Source organism: Dendrobates tinctorius, unplaced genomic scaffold, assembly GCF_039654945.1.
Source record: "Dendrobates tinctorius isolate UK_male_01 unplaced genomic scaffold, ASM3965494v1 ptg000226l, whole genome shotgun sequence".
Classification (NCBI taxonomy): Eukaryota; Metazoa; Chordata; class Amphibia; order Anura; family Dendrobatidae; genus Dendrobates; species Dendrobates tinctorius.
Genome location: NW_027361893.1, coordinates 6041926 through 6058328, shown reverse-complemented (window position 1 = coordinate 6058328; position 16403 = coordinate 6041926). Strand labels below are relative to the sequence as shown.

Sequence of the window (16403 nt, the reverse complement as noted above, 5' to 3'; positions counted from 1 at the left end):
TCCTAATCAGGCCTCATTTTTAAAATCTGACGTGTGTCACTTTATGTGGTGATAACTTTGGAATTATTCACAAAGGATAATAGGAAACAAATGGATCTTACAAATTATTTTCCAATTTCGCACAATACCCTACACACGATTGTACACTACTGTCTGGGCACATGGCAGTGTTCAGAAGGGAAGGAGTGCCATTTAGCTATTTGAATGCAGATCTAGCTGGAATAGTTGGCAGACACAATGTATTGGGTCACCTGGCAGCTCATAAGATGTCCACCATGAATATGCTTGGCACTATCTTCTCTGCTTTCCATATCCCAAGGATTGCCTTGCTCATCGCCCTTTAACACCCTTACATGGATCTGGACTTACAGAGGGACCCCTAGGCTTGGACCATGGTGTTACCTGCTATTCTCTGATATTAGATGGCAAGAAGAATAGTCAAGTAGCTGGGTCAGAACCAGAAGGACAGAATACAGAATGAGAAGACACAAGAGTAGTCAGTAAACGGGCCACGGTCACAACAGGAAACAAATACACAAGCCGTGAGCTGAGCACAGAGGACTAAACCAGAGGAGAACAACGCTGTATCTGGCAGATTCCGGCCATATGCTTTGAGCTTTAGTAGGGTGTGGTACTTTCCAATCGGCTGAAGTAGGGAGCAGATTACTCCAGCTGGACAGCAGGAACAGATCCCAGATGAGATTGGACTCACCATATGCAGAAGCCCTAATATAACTAAACGACAGAAAATCAGAATAGTTGAAATTACCATAAAGTGATTCCATTTTATAAATTAATTCACTGGGGGTTATAATCTATAGGAGAAGTGAATATTCTGACTCCACAGCCACTTTCCAGAAATTAACACGCAGTGGATGTTGGACAGAGAAAATTACACATTTGCCATTTTATTACCCAACACATAGTGCCCAGATTGTGCTCCAGGAGACACACACCGCAAATTAAGTGGATTCTTCTCACTATAATATTGCTAAATACATGGATCCTTAAATGTTATTTGCGCACACTGCAAGGCTCAGAAGTGAGAGCGGATTTTGCTGGATTGGTTTATTGAAACCTTGTTGTTCTTCAACAGCCTTTGAGCCACTAATAGTGCGGGAACCTCTGTTTTTCCATTGACAGATAATGGACCTGAGTGGGGACTTGTTTTTTGTGAGATGAGAATTGGTTTTACTTTCGCCTACTTAACATTGATTGGTTTCTTTTTATTCGATATTTGGGAGGCAGAAAGAACAAACAGTTGAACATCACACACTACTGGTTCATCCAACAAGGTTTTCTATTAAACTGTGAACTGCCATTGTCTTGGTAAATAATTACGTTTAATACATAGCTGGCCAGTTTTATGGACAGTTTAAGTAGAAATGTTCAAAAATATAAAATTCAAGGATATTTTATTAAAAAATAGTTTTTTATTTTTGCAGATGACTGTGCCATGGGATCAGAGGGACAGCTGACATTGTCAATGTTTAAATCTGATGATCTTGAGCTCCTACAAGATACAACTGAAGTGACTGCTATTACTCCAGATATACCATCATCCATTCACAGCAAAGATCTGTCATCTGATCCTTTGAAACAGGTCCCATCTTCTCATTCGTTACCGACTACTAAAGAAAATCAAAGTCACAAAAGAGGCATTAAAAAACAAACTGCTACTAAAGCAAAGAAGTCATTTTCATGTTCAGAATGTGGGAAATATTTTGCAAAGAAATGCAATCTTATTATACACCAAAGAACTCACACAGGGGAGAAGCCTTTTTCCTGTTCAGAATGTGGGAAAAGTTTCAATCAGAAATCAGATTTGGTTACGCACCAGAGAACTCACACAGGGGAGAAGCCTTTCTCCTGTTCAGAATGTGGGAAATGTTTTAACCGGAAAGAGCATCTTGTTAGACATCAGAGCAGTCACAAAGGGCTGAAACCTTTTTCATGTTCAGAATGTGGTGAGTGTTTTACCCGAAAATCAAATATTGTTACGCATCAGAGAATTCATACTGGGGAAAATCCTTTTTCATGTTCAGAATGTGGGAAATGTTTTAAATGGAAAATAAGTCTTGATAGCCACCAGAGAACCCACACAGGGGAAAAGCCTTTTTCAAGTTTCTTATAGAATCATAGAATCGTAGAGTTGGAAGGGACCTCCTGGGCCATCTGGTCCAACCCCCTGCTCAAAGCAGGATTCGCTAAATCATCCCAGTCAGATGTCTGTCCAGCCTCTGTTTGAAGACTTCCATTTAAACTAGAACTCACCACTTCTCGTGGCAGCTTGTTCCACTCATTGATCACTCTAACTGTCAAAAAGTTTTTTCTAATATCTAATCTGTGTCTCCTCCCATTCAGTTTCATCCCATTGCTTCTAGTCTTTCCTTGTGCAAATGAGAATAAAGTTGATCCTTCTACAATGTGACAGCCCTTGAGATATTTGTAGACAGCTATTAAGTCTCCTCTCAGTCTTTTCTCTTTTGCAAACTAAACATTCCCAAATCCTGCAACCTTTCCTCATAAGACAGGGTTTGCAGACCGGTCACCATTCTGGTTGCTCTTTTCTGAACTTGCTCCAGTTTGTTGATGTCTTTTTTAAAATGTGGTGCCCAAAACTGGACACAATATTCCAGATGAGGTCTGGCCAAAGAGGAGTAAAGGGAAATAATGACTTCACGTGATCTAGACTGTATGCTTCTGTTAATACATCCTAGAATTGCATTTGCCTTTTTTGCTGCTGCATCACACTTTTGACTCATATTCAGTCTGTGATCTATTAGTATACCCAAGTCTTTTTCACATGTGCTGTTGCTTAGCATAGTGACCAACCTCTCTGGTTTTCTGGGACTTAGTTTCTTGTGTGGTCAGCTTGCCCCTGCTGGGGCTATGCTGAACTTCCACTCCTATTTATCTGTATTTGCCAATTTGCCTTTTTGTCCCTTATTAGATTGGCCTCTTTTTGCTCTGTTTCAGAATATTTCAGAATGCTGATATAGTGGGAGAAGGCTATTGAGTTCAGGGTTAATTTTGCTATCAGACGTGTTGGACATTATTTTTGGTAGGGTTTTTTGGCAGATTGCAGACAGTGGCTTTCCTTTCCTGTCTTTTCTAGTTAGTCGGGCCCCATCGCTTGCTCAGCCTATTATCCTGCCTGTGTATGTGTTTTCATCTTGCTTCACCATCAATACATGTGTGGGGGCTGTCTTTTCCTTTGGGGTCTGCTCTGGGGCAGTTAGTTTTCCCTTTTCTTGCTTTAGGTTTATGTAGTCCTCCGGCGGTGACGAGGCGTCTAGGAACAATGTAGGAACGCTCCACTGCTACTGTTAGTTGTATGGTTAAGATCAGGGATCTGCAATCTGCATAGTGACCAACTAAGTTCAGAATGTGGGAAGTGTTTTATCTGGAAATCAAACATTGTTAAGCACCTGAGAACTCACACAGGGGAGAAGCCTTTTTCCTGTTCAGAATGTGGGAAATATTTTGCACAGAAATCACATTTTGTTAACCACCAGAGAATCCACACAGGGGAGAAGCCTTTTTCCTGTTCAGAATGTGAGAAATGTTTTAACCGGAAATCGGTTCTTGATAGCCACCAGAGAACTCACACAGGGGAGAAGCATTTTTCCTGTTCAGAATGTGGGAAATGTTTTAATTGGGAAGCGAATCTTGTTAGACATCAGAGCAGTCACACAGAGGAGAAGCCTTTTTCATTTTCTTAATGTGTGAAATATTTTACTTGGAAATCAACTTTTAATAAACATCTGAGACGTCACATAGGGGAGAAGCCTTTTTTATGTTCAGAATGTTGGAATCATTTTAACCAAAATTGGATTTTCTTAAAGGGGTTGTTTCTTGTCATTCCTCATGTTTGCTGACAAAAGGAGAAAAAAAACTAAACTTTGTTAATTCCAATTGTAAAATTATACCCATAATTCACCCCCTGAAGGTTAGTCAGAAAGTGACTAATAGAAAAAACATATACCCCAAGTTTCAGTATATAGGGTGAGGTGACGTATACACACTGTAACGAATGGAAGTGGAGGCACAGATGGTGAAGTTCACATTCGTCTTTTATTTTTAGAGTGGAACCTTGGGACCACAGTCCGGGGGCTCCGAAGGGGGCGTGACTAGTGAGCCCCAGGTATCCGTAGTAAAGTCCCTCAAACAGGACCAGAATGGAATACCTGGGGGACACAGGTGCTAGCTCCAGTTAGACCCCGGACATGTGGCAGCTGTCCCAGCGGGACAAACGGGTAACATATAACAGATCTGATGGTGCTGACCGGCAGACAGCGGGTATCCGTGGTGAAGCTGGCACTGGTGAGGAAGGTCAGGTTCAAGGTAGATGATAGGTAACTGGCTCCAGTAACCTTTACGTAGTCCTCGAGTTCGGATGGCAATAGGCGGAACAGGATGGCACTTGAATAGATGGATACTGATGTTGCCTGAGAGAGTTCAACACTGGTCACTGTTGCTCTGTGGAGACAAACCATATGAGCAAGTTCAAACGGATTGCTATCTCAGTGCAGACAGAACAGAGACTGAACCGGATGTAGCAAGAGTAAGTACTTGTTGCTCCTATGGAGGAGAGGCAAGAAATAGTAATCGGTGTGCTGCCATAGGATAATTGCTATTTTCAAAAAATGTGCGCTGTCCCTTTAAGAGACCAGAGGGAATCGCGCTCGTGTCCTAAGCACGCTCCCTGAAGGCCTGCTGGCAGCATACCAGGAAGTGGGGGGAGAGAGAAGCAACAGCAGGACGCCGAGAGACAGACAGACAGCACGAGGATCCAGGCAAGGACCTCGTTGAGGTATAGGGGCAGCGCAGAGAGCATGAGCAGGTGAGGGACCAGAACTGGGGGCAGTGCCAGAACCGGTTGCAGGGCCAGAACTGGGACCGGGTGTAACACTCACTCTCCAAGCCTCTCATTTCTACGGATTTCGTCGTCCTCCTCAAAGGTGACTCATCAGGAGACTTTATTTAATATTGACTTGTATTCAAGAGAGACTAGAAGAAGAAAAACCTAAAATCATCTACCATGATATTCGAAACACTCAGAAATCTAGCCACATATAGGGAGACCCTAGACTTCAAACTATATACTTTGTAAGTTTATAAGCCACTCCAGTGGTGGTCAGTTAGGAATAGAAAGTATGTGAAAATACAGTATAATTGTTTTTTCTCCTATAGAGACTGCTCTAGTTTGGTATTGTAATAGCTGTCAATTAGTAGTGCAGACAAATTGTCCTAGACTAAACTCAGTTTTCAGACGACCCAATATCTACCACTCAGGGAAAACTTACCTGTTCCAAAGATCATTAGCAGCTTCTAACTAATGGCCATGCTGCGGTCTGTCAGGGAATGAGTGCAATATCATTATAAAGACTAGGGATATGTGCAACCATAATGTCTGGGAGATCTGTGCCATTATTTAGTATGAATATGGAAATTATATCTGGAAGTTAAGTGTTCTCTGACTGGTATATACTGTATTTTCACATACTATCTATTCCTTTGGCTTATAAACTTACGAAGAATATAGTTTGAAGTCTACGGTCTGCTAATATGTGGCTTGTTTTCTGACTGTTTCGGATAACATGATACATGATTTTAGGGTTTTCTACATCTAGTCTCACTTGAGTATAGGTCCATATTAGGTAGTATCTTGTTGAGACGCCTTTGGTGAGTATGATGAAACCCGTAGAAATGACAGGCTTTGAGAGTGAGTGTATACGTCATCTCAACCTATATACTGAGTCGTGGGGGAAAATGCTTTTTCTATTAGTCACCTTATGACTAACCTTCAGGGGGTGAATTGTGGGTATAGTTTTATATTTGGAATTAATAAAGTTAATCAAGGTATACATAAATATATATACTGTATATACTTGAATATAAGCCGACCTGAGTATAAGCTGAGGCCCCTAATTTTGCCACAAAAAACTGGGAAAACTTATTGACTCAAGTATAAGCCTAGGGTGGGAAATGCAGCAGCTACTGGTAAACTTCAAAAATAAAAATAGATACCAATAAAAGTAAAATTAATTGAGACATCAGTAGGTTAAATGTTTTAGAATATCCATATTGAATCGGGAGCCCCATATAATGCTCCACACAGTTTATGATCAGCCCCATAAGATGCTCCATACAAAATACGCCTCATATACTTTAATGCTCCAAAAGTTCATGATGGGCCCCTTAAGATGCTCCATACTAAAATATGCCCCATATAATGCTGCATAAAAGGTTAATGGTGGCCCCATAAGATGCTCCATAGAATAATATGCTACATATGCTGCTGCGTTTAAAAAAAAAAAAAAAACATACTCCCTTCTCATCGCTGGTGGCCATTTGCCAGTGACCTGAGCAGGCGGGGACACCGGCACACTATGGGGGCCAGGTGCCAGTGTCACCTCTGCCTCAGGCCCCCGGCACTTGCGATATTCACCTGTCCCCGTTCCACCGTCGCGTGCCGCTGTGTCTTCCGTCTCTCTGCAGTGACTGTTCAGGCAGAATGCGCACACTAACCACATCATTGCGCCCTCTGACCTGAACATCACAGCCAGAGGACGCGGAAGACACAGCCCGGCGGTGGAACGGGGACAGGTGACTATCGCATGGCTCGCCCTCCCCCGTCATACTCACCCTCCTGGCATGGTCTCTACTTGCCTGCTTCTCCATCGTTCCGGGGTGGGCAGCTCCTTCCAGTGCTGAGCGGTCACATGGTACCGCTCATTAAAGTCATGAATATGCGCTCAACTCCTATGGGAGTGGAGTCACGTGCATATTCATGACTTTAATGAGCGGTACCATGTGACTGCTCAACACAGGAAGAAGCTGCAGGCCCCGGGACAGAACGGAGATACAGGGATGGAAACCAGCATGGAGGAGGGTGAGTATGATCTCTTCGGCGGCTGTAGCTGTTTCCCTGTCCCCTATCCCCATGCTGGCTTTCAGACATATGACTTGTGTAAAAGCCGAGGGGGCGTTTTCAGCACAAAAAAGTGCTAAAAATCTCTGCTTTTTACACCATTATATAAAGTATATACTGTGTATATACAGCTCTGGCTAAAATTAAGAGACCACCATATCAAATCCCTGTCATGGGCAGCCCATTCTCCAGGCCTGAACCCCATTGAAAACCTCTGGAATGTAATTAAGAGGATGATGGATAGTCACAAGCCATCAAACAAAGAAGAACTGCTTAAATTTTTGCGCCAGGAGCAGTGTGAAAGTGTTAGGCATCAGGTTTCTGCATCTTCTCTACAGGAATCCAGAGCCTCACATTCTGTGGTCTCCTGCTGTCTATCTACCGCAGAGGAGATTACTTTGCAGCAGATCGCTCCAGAGACTAAGTCCCTGTCTTCTCCTACTGGGCATGCTCACGAGACGATCTCCCATTGGAGATCGGGAGTCATGTGCCCAGGTCCTGCTCCAGATCTCATTGGTCCATCTCGGAGATCTGGAATCTTCCGGAAGGTCCCGGCTATAAAAAGCGTGCATGACCGTTCGGCCATGCGCTAGTATAGTCTCTAGTTGCTACTGTGTGAATGATGATGGATGTATGAACCTGCGAATGACTTAAGATCCCCTCCCTCTGATATTGCGAATGTGTACAGGGACTTAGCTTAGAGTCAGCGCCAGCGCGTGGCAAGCCTCAAGCCACTACAGCATCATCCACAGTGCTAGCGTCCGACATTGCGCCTGCTTCCTTGCTTTGTCGACTAGCGGCAGTGCCCTACGCCGCCTGCAGTTGCAGCCCTCTTTGGCGTCCGCAGTAGCGACGCCGCACGCATGGTAGGTCTAGACGGATGCTGCTCCTCTGTCTTGGGGTCTGCTCCTGTGACCAGATACCATGTGTGCATTTACCTGAGACCTGTGACACTAACAGGCTCAGCCTTTTGTGTTTACCTCTGCTGGCATCTCTGTGAGCAAACAGATTGCTTAGCTCACTTGGGTGACGTTCAACCCGCGTGCGCATTTCCGCCATATTGCTCGTCTGTCACTACTTAGCAGCAGTGTTCACACCTACTGCACGGTGGACCCCGAGCAGCGAACGCACTTTATCATTCATTTTTATTTGGTGCGTTCCGCCGTTCCTAGCAGAAAGACTGGTGGAAAGCATGCCAAGACGCATGAAAGCTGTGATTAAAAATCATGGGTATTCCACAAAATATTTATTTCTGAACTCTTCCTGAGTTAAAAATGAGTATTGTTGTTTCTAAATGATTATGACCATGTTTTCTTTGCATTATTTGAGGTCTTAAAGCACTGCATTTTTTATTTTTTTTTATTTTGACCATTTCTCATTTTCAGAAAAAAAATGCAACATTTATTGTTTGGAAATTCGGAGACATGTCAGTGGTTTATAGAATAAAAGAGCAATTCACATTTTACTCAAAAATATTCCTATAAAGAGAAAAATCAGACCAACTGAACATTTGAAAGTGGTCTCTTAATTTTTGCCAGAGCTGTATGTATATATGTATGTGTGTGTGTACATATATGTATTTTTTTTTTTTTCTCAGTGAACTCATTCCTCGTGTTTGGCCTCATTAAAATAAAAACACTCTGCTGGCGTGCCGGCTCCACTTCAGCGGTGTCAAGACTCGCTGTCCCGGGGCTTATGTGGGTTTGTCACATCACACGAGCCCTGCGCCCAATCAGCGGCAGTTTCACTGTTCCTGCCTTCTGACGTATTGAACATCAACAGGAAGCCAGGGCTGCTCTCTGACTGCCTCATGATGTTCAACTTGTCCGAAGGTGAGAACAGTGACACCAGCACTGACTGGGCACAGGGCTCACATGATGTAACAACCTCAAAGGAGACCTGAGAACGCAAGTGCCGACACCGCTGAAACTGTCAGAATGGGAGGTTTGTATTTGTATAAGTGTTTTTATTTTAACAGGACCAAACATGAGGAATGAGAAGGGATTGTCCAACTTGTGGACAACCTTTTTAAAAATCAAAAATCCCACACAGAGAGAAGTCATTATCATATCTAGAGTGAGAAATGAATTACAGGAAAATCGTATTTTATTGACCATCAAAAATAACTCAGACGGGTAGAACCTATATATATTATTGACAAATTTTACAAAAATGTGATGCGCGCAGCGTGCGTTCAAGGATGGAATATTATATGGGAGTTTTATAGGAAAAACCAAATACCAACAGAAAATAAACTACCCAAAACAAACATTTATCAGTAAAAATAACTCCTCTTTATTAGGTAAAGTATAAAAGAATTGTGCGATTTTCCGATACCTGTCGCGGCTCCATTTTTCATGATCTCGGGTTGGGTGAGGGCTTATTTTTGTGCGCCGAGCTGTCGTTTTTAATGATACCATTTTTGTGCAGATAAGATCTTTTGATCGCCCGTTATTGCATTTTAATGTAGTGTTGCAGCGACCAAAAAAGCGTATTTCTAACGTTTTATCTTTTTTTTTTTTTTTTTTCTTGTTGCGCCGTTTAATGATCGGGTTTTTTTTTTTTTTATTGATCGTCCGATTCTGAACGCGGCAATACCAAATATGTCTATGTTTGATTTTTATTAATTTTATTTTGAATGCAGCAAAAAGGGGGGTAATTTGAACTTTTTTTTTCTATATTTTTTAAAAGCTTTTTTTTTTTTCTTTTGGCATTGTGAAGACATACAGCATTATATCTTGATTAACAAGACTACTATTTTAGCAAATGAAGATTAATAGAATGTTATATGTATGTTGGCTTTCAAATTTAAGTGTTGATTTCTGGTTAGTCAAGAAAACAGAATTTTGTCTGTGTAAGCCGGTAATATTGACTTTTATTGTGCACTTATCCTTGATCACTTGTGATGTTTGCTGATATACTAATTATGCATTGTGTTATGGAGCCAGTTTGTTGACTTCTAAAGCAGAGAGGGAAAAGCTATGCAAATAGTTTAAATAATCAAGTATTGCTACTTGATCTTGTCTCCTTTCTTACCCTTTATATAAATTCTGAATGAGGGACACTAGTTAAGTCTAAAAATAGGTTACATGCCAGATTCTGCTAAGACATCCATACATCACAAAAGGACCAGAGACAGGACAGCAGTCATTTTTCATCTTGGCTCCATCACATAGGACACGGATCTATCATTCTATAGGAACAACGTAGAGGTTTTCAGCCTTGGTGGGAAGAATACAGATCTGCTCCATTGACTATTGCTGAACCATGGATATGTTTGGAGAAGCCAGGTTGTGATCCTCGAATCAACTGGCCTTGTACCTTGTATGGACTGAATGGACAGTCATCTTCCTACACTTGTTACCTCCTCTCTATGTGCGTGCCAGAGGTGGAGTAACCGACCCTGGAATATGAAGCCAGTTTGTGATCCTCGGATCAACTGGCCTTGTATGGAATAAATGGACTGTCATCTTCCTACGCTTGTCGTTCCCTCTACTCTGTGTGTTCCACAGGTGGGGTAGCGACCCTGAAAGATCTGAAGTCACAGCTGCTATTATCCCGGCGAATCATCTGAAGGGTGGGACGATTCCTGGTACATGTGGTTTCAGCTAGCAGGCGGCGCTCATATCAATCCAGCAATGACAACCATAGAGGTCTGCTGGAGACCTCTGGTTGTCATGCCAACCCATCGGTGACCCGTGATCATGTGACGGGGTCACCGATGGGTAGGGTTTCCGGCGCTCTTGCCAGAAGTGCGCGTTAAATGCCGCTGCCAGAGGCTGTTCAAAACAGCTGACATGCCAGAAAAGATGTGGGCTCGGCGCTGGAGCCCACATCAAAGGGAGGGAGTCTGACATCGGTGTACATTAATGCCTGATGTCAGAAAGAAGTTAAAGGGGATTGTTTTTACAGAATCAATCATGTATACGTACAAATAATTACAAAAATACACAGCTTATAATGTTGAACAGTAACAGTATATACCGTATTTTTCGGACCATAAGACACACTTTTTTCCCAAAAAATTTTGGGGAAAAATGGGGGTGCGTCTTATGGTCCAGATGCACTTACCAAGAGACACATCCGAGGCTGATGGGCGGCGATTTGGCAGATGATCGGTGGTGCAGGGGGCTCCGCCGGCATTGGTGGAAATCTCGGAGCCCCCGCACATCCATCCCAGGCTGGTGCGGCACTTTTGCAGGTGATCGGCGGTGCAGGGGCTCCACCGGCTTTTTGTGAAAGGCCGGAGCCCCCGCATTTCCGTTGTAATGCTGAATTGAAAATGGCCGCACATAGTGAGATCTCGGGAGACGAGATATCGTCCCGGGAGACGAGATCTCATCTCCTGAGATCTCACTCTGCTCATGCGCCGCCTCCGGCGGCCATTTTCCTGAAGCTCAATTCAGCATTACATTCTTCTAATGCTGAATTTAGCTTCAGGAAAATGCCCGCCGTATGCGGCGCATGCGCAGAGTGAGATCTCGTCTCCCGAAATCTCACTATGCGCTGCCATTTTCATGAAGCTCAATTCAGCATTACAACAATGTAAGTGCGGGGGCTCCGGCCTTTCATAAAAGGCCGGCGGAGCCCCTGCACCGCCGATCACCTGCAGAAGTGCCGCACCAGCCCGGGATGGATGTGCGGGGGCTCCGGGATTTCCACCAATGCCGGCGGAGCCCCCGCACCGATCATCTGCCAAATCGCTGCCCATCAGCCTAGAATGGATGTGTGGGGGCTTTCACAAAATGACAGAGCCCCCACACCACCGAACCTGCTGCACCAGCCAGGGATGAGCTAGACCACCTCCTGTGACCCCACTCCACCAGTGCTCCATATCACACCCTACCCCCCAGGTAAGCTAAATACGAACTGTAAGACGGGCCCTCATTTGACGCATTAATTTTTTCCCTATTTTTCTTCTGAAAATTTGGGGTGCGTCTTATGGTCCGGTGCATCTTATAGTCCGAAAAATACGGTAGTTAAGACTAGAAAATATAATTTGTGTAAACCATGTGTAGATATAAAAATTCAGGCAAATGTCAAATGTAGCTTCATCTAGTGGCTGTGTGCAGAAGTGCCATTATAGAGTAAAATGTATCCTAAGAGAGTGTCACTATCAAGGTGGAAATGAGATTAAGTGCACCGTATTTATTGAGTATAAGAAATACATACACTGTGTTCCAAATTATTATGCAAATGATATTTTTCTCTGATTTTTCCTAAATGGTCGGTGCAAATGACATTCAGTCTAATAAAAGTCATCACCCGTTAGAGTATACATCAAATTTTATTGAAGAAACCTCCCAATGATAACAGTATAATCTCCAAAATGAATAAAAACTCAAATTGCACTGTTCCAAATTATTAGGCACATTAGAATTTCTAAACATTTGATCTGTTTTAAAGAACTGAAAATGTTCATTTGTGGAATTTGCAGCATTAGGAGGTCACATTCACTGAACAAAAAAGCTATTTAACTCTAAAACATCCTAACAGGCCAAGTTATATGTTAACATAGGTTCCCTTCTTTGATATCACCTTCACAATTCTTGTATCCATTGAACTTGTGAGTTTTTGGAGAGTTTCTGCTTGTATTTCCTTGCATGAAGTCAGAATATCCTCCCAGAGCTGCTGTTTTGATGTGAACTGCCTCCCACCCTCATAGATCTTTTGCTTGATGATACTCCAAAGGTTCTCTATAGGGTTGAGGTCAGGGGAAGATGGTGGCCACACCATTAGTTTATCTCCTTTTATGCCCATAGCAGTCAATGACTCAGAGGTATTCTTTGCAGCATGAGATGGTGCATTGTCATGCATGAAAATGATTTTGCTCCTGAAGGCACATTTCTGCTTTTTATACCATGGAAGACAGCTGTCAGTCAGAAACTCTATATACTTTGCAGAGGTCATTTTCACACCTTCAGGAACCTTAAGAGCCCTACCAGCTGTTTCCCCATGATTCCGGCCCAAAGCATGACTCCACCTCCTTGCTGATGTCGCAGCCTTGTTGGGACATAGTGGCCATCCACCAACCATCCATGTGGACCATCCAGGGTTGCTCGACACTCATCAGTAAACAAGACTGTATGAAAATAAGTCTTCATGTATGTCTGGGCCCACTGCAATCGTTTCTGCTTGTGAGCACTGTTTAGGGGTGGCAGAATAGTAGGTTTATGCACCACAGCAAGCCTTTGAAGGATCCTACACCTTGAGGTTCGAGGGACTCCAGAGGCACCAGCAGCTTTAAATATCTGTTTGCTGGTTTGTAATGGCTTTTTAGCAGCCGCTCTCTTAATCTGATGAACTTGCCTGGCAGAAACCTTCCTCATTCTGCCTTTATCAGCACAAACATGTCTGTGCTCAGAATCAACCACAAATCTCTTAACAGTACGATGATCACGTTTAAATTTTTGGGAAATATCTAATGTTTTCATCTCTTGAACAAGGCATTGCACTATTTGATGCTTTTCAGCAGCAGAGAGATCCTTTTTCTTTCCTAAATTCCTTGAAACCTGTGCCCTGCTTAATAATGTGGAACATCATTCTTAAGTAGTTTTCCTTTAATTGGGCTCACCTGGTAAACTAATTATCACAGGCATTTGAGATTGATTTCAGTGATCCAAAGAGCCCTGATACACAATACCATCTATGAGTTTATTTGAAAAACAAAAAATTACATCTTTATGACACTTAAATCCAATTTGCATAATAATTTGGAACACAGTGTACATAGATATATATACATGAATTGTAGATGTATCACTTGATAAAAGTTTATACAGTGCCTTGTAAAAGTACTCGGCCCCCTGGAACTTTTCAACCTTTTCCCACATATCATGCTTCAAACATAGAGATACCAAATGTAAATTTTTGGTGAAGAATCAACAACAAGTGGGACACAGTTGTGAAGTTGAACGAAATGTATTGGTTATTTTAAATTTCTGTGGAAATTCAAAAGCTGAAAAGTGGGGCATGTAATATTATTCAGCGCCTTTACTTTCAGTGCAGCAAATTCACTCCAGAAGTTCATTGTGGATCTCTGAATGATCCAATGTTGTCCTAAATGACTAAGGCTAGTTTCACACAAGTGTTTTTTTGCGCTGCGTTTGGTGCGCACATCAAACGCGTGGCAAAAACACATACAAATGTTTGTAATCGCTGCTTTTTTTTGTCGCATTATCGTGCGCGTTAAGCGAAAAAAACGCAGCGTTTGTATGCGTTTTCCATGCGTATGCGTTTTTTATGTGCATGGTGTCGCAATCACAGGAGGAAAATTCTAGAAAAATTCTTGCAACAGACACCACCAATGGGACAGCAGTGGGCTTGTGTTACGGAAATTCTTTATATAGACCCAGTTTACAGATGAATTCTTCACATTTCCTTGGATTTTGTCTTGACAATATGGATCTGCACTGGAAGAGTTTTCACTTCAACTTGGATTTGGACATTGCGATGGCTCAGGCTTATGCAGTTGCTTTCCATCAACAAAGGGAAAGAGAGAGACAGCGAAGACGGCAGCAGCGGCGTTCGTGGATACATCCGATTGTTGAACTCCGGGAGAGCCGTGGAGCGTACCACACCCTCTACAGCAAGCTCCAGGCAAACCCGGATAAATTTACTGATTACACACGGATGTCCCAACAAAGCTTCATGTATTTGCTTGGTGATGTCCAAGATGCCATCCGGAGACAGGACACACAGCTCCGTCGTGCGATTCCTCCCGAGGAACAGCTCCTGGTCACATTACGGTACGTAGTATTTCAAAAATAATGCCTGCCTAATTTTATTTGTTCTCTCAGATGTACTATTCCTATCTGGCAGAATTATTGTTCTGCCATGTACTTAACCAAAGGCTGCAGCATTATTTTTATGCCATGTAGTAAAGAAAAGGTTGCATATTTATTTTTATGCCTTTTTTTGTTTATAATTTTATTTTTTGGTGTTGTAAAATTCAGATACACAAATATTAATTTTTGTTTCTCTATTTCCCAGATTCCTGGCTTCTGGAGAGACCTTCTCTTCACTGCACTTCCATTACCGGCTTGGAATCTCCACCTTGTCGGGAATAGTTGCGGACACCTGCCGGTCTTTGTGGGACGTTCTCTGTCCAGAATTTCTGCCCCTCCCCACCGTGGAAAAGTGGATTGAAAATGCAGAAAGATTCTGGACAGTCTGCAATTTCCCCAACTGTTTGGGTGCGGTGGATGGGAAACACATCCGGAATATAAACCCAAAATGAACTGGATCAGAGTAGTATAATTACAAAAAGTACTCCACAGTACTCATGGCAATTTCTGATGCAGACTAAGTTTGTTGCCGTGGACATTGGTGCATTTGGGCGTGGGAATGACTCCCAGTCTTTTAAGAACTCGGACATGGGCCGGAGGTTGTATGGCAACCAGTTAAATTTCTCCATGCCACGACCTCTTCCCAACACCAAGGGTCCACCACAGCCCTTTGTAATGGTTGGGGTTGAGGCATTCCAGATGTGCCAAAACCTCCTCAAACCCTACTCCAGCCAGGACTTTGACCACACCAAAAGAATTTTTAATTACAGGACCAGGGCCAGAAGAAATGTAGAGTGTGCCTTTGGTATACTTGTCTCTGGATGGTGCATTCTCAGCACAGCCATTAATCTGAAACTGGAAACAGTGGATGAGGTGGTGAAGGCCTGTGTGGTTCTACACAATTTGGTCATGGTTAGAGAGCACTCGAACTTTGAACTTGATGATGCCGCTCCTAACCCCTTGCCTGAATTTAATCAGCACCCTCTCAGGTCATCTGTTGAAGTTGGCCAAATGAGGGACCAATTTGCGTCCTACTTCAACTCAGATCTAGGACGGGTGGCCTGGCAAGACTGAATGGTGTAACAAAGTTTACTTTTGTGTGTTTCTTAATAAAAAAAACCTGTGTTGATACCTGTACCGAGTGCACTCTGTTGTTTTACACTCCAATACAATAATTAACTGGCCAGGTGTACGATTGAATTCATGATGCTGTGTTTTGTGCATCCTTCTTTTAATAGTACTCAAGACCAGGTGACAATACATACCCACAACTTGTATGATCTTTATTATCTTTACACTTTGAGTTCAGTGTGATGCGACGGTGGAGATAATACAACTAATATTTGTGTCACCTGTCATGATGTTACAATTATTCATTTTGGAATGCAGGAGCATCCATAACTATTTATGACACCTAAAAATACTGACTATCCATATTAGTTGTATTAGCATCACTGTGGCCAGTTTAGAACTCAAGACTGTATACATAATAAAGTTGATACAACTTCTACAATACCCAGGCCTGGTGTCATGCTAAAGTGAGGACGGCAAAACTAACGCATCCACACTTCAGACACTTATCACACATTGTAAGGAGAATACACATAAGAGGTTAACTGCAGCAGCGCTACAGTCTGAGTTATATATATGCATACTGAAGCGTTGCTGCTGGTTACAAC

The 16403-nt window shown here is 42.7% G+C and overlaps 3 protein-coding genes across 3 annotated transcripts in view; 2 read left to right on the top strand and 1 right to left on the bottom strand.

Moving 5' to 3' along the window:
- The window catches only part of LOC141059260 (oocyte zinc finger protein XlCOF8.4-like), a 60749-nt gene extending 57449 nt beyond the window's left edge, over positions 1-3300 (top strand). Inside the window, exon 7 of the mRNA XM_073555580.1 lies at positions 1446-3300. Coding sequence (XP_073411681.1) covers positions 1446-2134 — 689 coding nt within the window. The 3' untranslated portion in view covers positions 2135-3300. The remainder of the gene's footprint in view (positions 1-1445) is intronic.
- Positions 1-16403, top strand: part of LOC141059269 (uncharacterized) — a 1095346-nt gene that overhangs the window by 163991 nt on the left and 914952 nt on the right. The gene's annotated exons all lie outside the window — the stretch shown is intronic.
- The window catches only part of LOC141059247 (uncharacterized), a 317930-nt gene that overhangs the window by 106390 nt on the left and 195137 nt on the right, over positions 1-16403 (bottom strand). The gene's annotated exons all lie outside the window — the stretch shown is intronic.